General features: G+C 48.1%; 1 protein-coding gene across 1 annotated transcript in view; it reads left to right on the top strand.

The window, feature by feature from the left end:
• CYR61 (cysteine-rich, angiogenic inducer, 61) overlaps nt 1-2,327 on the top strand; it is a 16,538-nt gene extending 14,211 nt beyond the window's left edge. The window contains exons 3-6 of the mRNA XM_010582746.1: nt 3-219; nt 581-928; nt 1,074-1,276; nt 1,387-2,327. Of these exons, the coding sequence (XP_010581048.1) occupies nt 3-219; nt 581-928; nt 1,074-1,276; nt 1,387-1,686 (1,068 nt within the window). The 3' untranslated portion in view covers nt 1,687-2,327. The remainder of the gene's footprint in view (nt 1-2; nt 220-580; nt 929-1,073; nt 1,277-1,386) is intronic.
• Nucleotides 2,328-4,712: the final 2,385 nt, after the last annotated feature.

A 4,712-nucleotide genomic window follows, 5' to 3' on the forward strand; every position in this document is an offset into this window, starting at 1 on the left:
AGGCTCTGGGCTCGCCCTGCCCCGCCGTCTGCCAGTGCCCGGCGGCCGCGCCGCAGTGCGCCCCGGGCGTGGGGCTGGTGCCGGACGGCTGCGGCTGCTGCAAGGTCTGCGCCAAGCAGCTGAACGAGGACTGCAGCCGGGCGCAGCCCTGCGACCACACCAAGGGGCTGGAGTGCAACTTCGGCGCCAGCCCCGCCGCGCTGAAGGGCATCTGCAGAGGTAAGCGGCTCGCCCTCCGGCTCCCCCGGGAGACAAAAAAAACCCCAACAAAACCCGGTCCCCGAAGCGCCGGGGTTCAGTAACTTCGAGCCCATGTATGGTTATGCTTTGTTGTCGGTGGCTTGGCAGAAAGGCACATGACTTCAGCGGTCTGGAATGCGATTCAGTATGTCTGGGCTCCGCGAAACGCACATAAGGAAAAGTGATTCCTGACTAACTTATTGTTCGGGCCCCGCGTCTCCGGGGGGGGCTGGAGGGAGCTCCGCCGTAAATCGAGTTTAACAGACCCGCACGTACCTGTGCTTGAGCGAGCGATCCCAGCCGCTGACCCCCTCCTCTCCCTCCCTGTTGATCTCTGCAGCCCAGTCCGAGGGGAGACCGTGCGAATATAACTCCAAAATCTACCAGAACGGCGAAAGCTTCCAGCCGAACTGTAAACACCAGTGTACGTGCATAGATGGAGCTGTGGGCTGCATCCCGCTCTGCCCGCAAGAGCTCTCGCTTCCTAACCTGGGCTGCCCCAGCCCCAGGCTGGTCAAAGTCCCTGGGCAGTGCTGCGAAGAGTGGGTCTGCGACGAAAGCAAGGATGCGCTGGATGAGCTGGAAGGCTTCTTCAGCAAAGAGTTTGGTCTGGATGATTCCGAAGGCGAGCTAACCAGGAACAACGAGCTAATTGCCATTGTGAAGGGGGGCCTCAAGATGCTACCTGGTGAGTATGGGCTAGTCTGTGTGACAGTGACAGCGAAGGGGAGGAGGCGGGAGGATGGCTGTGCGACTCCTTAGACCCCGATGATGGAAAGAAAGGAAGGCAGCGAGAGGACACGGTTAGGCTAAGCCCTCCTTTTCTCTTCCAGTTTTTGGCTCTGAGCCACAAAGCCGAGCTTTTGAGAATCCCAAATGCATTGTGCAGACCACCTCCTGGTCCCAGTGCTCAAAGACGTGTGGAACTGGCATCTCCACGAGGGTTACCAATGACAATCCCGACTGCAAGCTCATCAAAGAGACCAGGATATGTGAAGTGAGGCCATGTGGCCAGCCTAGCTATGCCTCCCTAAAGGTAAATACAGACTCTTCTGGTGCTCCTCTTCTTTCCAGTCTGCTTCGGGTGGAGGGTAAAGGCTGGAGAAGAATCTCCTGCTAATGGTATTATTGCCTCTCCTTTTGCAGAAGGGAAAAAAATGTACCAAGACTAAGAAGTCCCCATCCCCAGTGAAGTTTACCTATGCCGGATGTTCCAGCGTGAAGAAGTACCGCCCCAAGTACTGTGGCTCCTGTGTGGATGGCAGGTGCTGCACGCCCCAGCAGACCAGGACTGTCAAGATCAGGTTCCGCTGCGATGATGGGGAAACCTTCACCAAGAGCGTCATGATGATCCAGTCCTGCCGATGCAACTACAACTGTCCGCATGCAAATGAAGCTTATCCCTACTACAGACTAGTCAATGACATTCACAAGTTTAGGGACTAAGTTGTGTTGGGGGTGGGATGCTAAACAGAATTTTGAAGTAACCAGCCATGGAGGAAGGACCTTTGATGGAAATGGTGCCTTGCCCATTTGAGGGCAACATTGAGATGTTCCAAGAGTGCACTGTGCAACTGGACACTAATGCAACAGAGATTTAAGCATACTTAAAGCTTCATAGTACTGGAGCAACTCTACTGCTTCTTTTTGGAGCACCTTATCTAATTATGTACTGTTTTCTGTTTGTAAGTGATCAGATAAATGTTTTGTTCCGGTTATGAAAACTTCTTTTCTGTCCTGTTCAATTTAACACTATGCTTCTCCCCTCTCCCTCCATCTTCTCCTACCCTTTCCCAACCAACTTGGAAGTTACATTCCTTCCTGAGGTGGGCACTTGTTGGGTGTTCACAGTGGCAGCTATTGTGTACCAACTGTAGTTTAATGGCAAACAGAAATCAGTTGTTTTAAAGCTGAGTATTTTATTTATCAAACTGTAGCTTTTTTTGTTTTTTCCTTGAGTTTGTTTTGTTTTGTTTTACCCCTTCCAGCCCCTGTAATACTGGAATAAGTTGTAAATGATTTTAATTTTATATTCAATGAATTGAAAGAATTTATTTATGGAATTAATCATTTAATAAAGAAATATTTACCTAGCTACTCTTAGTAGAGCATTCTGATAGGCAACAGACTTATATCCAGCAAATGCAAGAGCTTTCTGTGAAAACTTTTGACTTATGAAAAGCTTAGATTCTCTGAAAATTAAAACAAGCTCTACTACAGCTGCAGCAATGAACTAAAAAGCTGAGTCTAATTCTTCGGGTAAATGACGTTTCTTAAGTGGTTGGTGTATGCAGTCTGCAACCCCATGCTCTAGAAAGTGTTTACAGAAGAAGCTTCTCGGCATTGAAAGCAAATGTTTGATAGAGAGACTGAAATGTTAATTAGACTGTCAGATTACTCAAACTGTCCTGGAATTTGCAACATAAGGGACTTCATTAGAATGCAGTGCATGCACGGTGATGTTGAACATTGGGGTGGAAGTGGTCGTCAGGTCTCGCATTTTTTTGGTGGCTGCTTTTTGCAAATTAATACATTTCTGTGGCAGAAGAATGTTTCCTACAGTCTGCAGGAGGTAGTTTGCTTTCACTAAATTCAAATTAAATGAGCTTGAAGCAATGACTTTTGTTAATCCTAATAACCCAGTGATGAAAAGTAAACATACTGTTAACAGGAGAAGAATGTGAGGAATTTCAAGTACTTCTCCAACAGAGTAAAAAGCAAAGCAGCTACTCTTCCTCACCTCCCCTTCCCACTTTTTAAATATGTAATTACACTTTATACTGTGGGACACAGATGACATTTGGCTAACCGAGGGAGTCGTAAGATAGCTAGCTGGCATGCGGTAGGAAAATGACATTTAAAAAAATGGACTAGACTAGGGTCTGAGAAAGCAGCATCAAACATTTGTATTATTCTGGCCAGCATAAAGCTGTGCTGTGGACAAGACCGAAAGGAAACCTGCAACAGCGTTGGGTTTTTTTCCCCTCCTCCTTGTGACTGGTTGGTTCTCTGGCAAAATATCCTCCCATAGTCTTTAGTAAGAAAGCTACTTCTCATAAAAAACAGAAACTGATTTTGAGGTTTTAGAATTGTGAAGGGCTGTCATCCAGTGTCAGATGCAGAAGTGGTTAAGAGCCAACTTTTTATTAGATTAGACATAAATATTTCAATAAAATAAATGGCCAAATATCTCAGAAGCTTATCTCTGGCAGCTAATGCTTTGCCTGAGAAATTACAGCCATCTCTCTTCTGCTCAGTCAAGTTCTTTCCCCGAAGGCATTCAAAACTTGAGCTGTTTTGGAATTCACCACCTGGCCACCAGCCTCAGCTGTACCTAAACTTGTCTGTACAGTATTTGTTGACAGTAAAAGTGTAAAATGTGGTGAAGCGCTTTTGTTTGGCTTCTACGTACATTTAGCACTGAACACTTCACTACATCAGCTGCTCACTGAGAAATCATCAGGTTTACCCGTCAGGTTATTGCGTGGAGAGAGGAAGAGGAATACACTGCTCACAGACACACAGCAGCTGCATGCGCATTCCTCGCCATCCCCACTGTCAGTTATACTTGAGTGACACCCATCCTCAAACCAACGTAAGTAACAGTTCCTCGAAAAATTACATATACATGTGACTATGCTATGTGTGTAGACTCTACGTCTGTAATGTCCACACCGCATACAAACCGAAGTGGCTCTTCCAACTCCTGCCTAAAGTGGGGCTCTAGCCAGGCCCTGGATTTTACAACCCGCACTTTGGGCTTTCCATGTTTCATCGAGTAGAGGGATGGTTCTGTAATCTGCTCACTAGAAAAATGTGCTGTTGGGAGAGCAAGGGCTGCAGGAGCACATCAAGCAAACATAAGAGTAAAATATACTAAATGAAATTATCCCGCTGTGAAGAGGGGGAATGAGCCCCACTAAAACGAACCGCAAGTCTTCCAGAGCTGGGATCTCACACCAACTGATCGTCGCCCATACAGTCCTCTCTCCACGTTTTTGCATTCCACAATTACGTGGCAAAACTACTAAACCCCACAATTCCCAATACTGTAAGAGCAATCACCGTCATTTTCTGTCCATCACCTTTGCGCTCGCTTTGAAATCTCTATATCCTCTGTTGTCCCCGCAGAAAGAACCCTAAATACTAGGCACGAAAATACAACTGATAAAAGCGTGGGTTCCTTGAAGTGCAGTCAGCAGGGCTTACAGGTAAGGTCAACGAGCGCGACTGTAATCTTATTTCTTGGCCAAGCCCTCCAACGTCGGCGTCCGTCTTCAAGAAGACCACGGGAAGATGAGGAGTTAGGACCGGAGTAAACAACGGAGGTGACAAGCGGCAGCAGGTTTTCAGCGCGTTCCAACGCCGGGCCCCCAGAGCGTTCAGACCCTGCCCACAAAGCCGCCCGCGCCGCGGGGAGCTCCCCCGCGCCGGCCGGACAGCGGGGCAGCCCCGGCCACGCCAGAGGGCCG

The sequence above is a fragment of the Haliaeetus leucocephalus genome, unplaced genomic scaffold (genome assembly GCF_000737465.1).
Source record: "Haliaeetus leucocephalus isolate CR32 unplaced genomic scaffold, Haliaeetus_leucocephalus-4.0 Scaffold848, whole genome shotgun sequence".
NCBI classification, from domain to species: Eukaryota; Metazoa; Chordata; class Aves; order Accipitriformes; family Accipitridae; genus Haliaeetus; species Haliaeetus leucocephalus.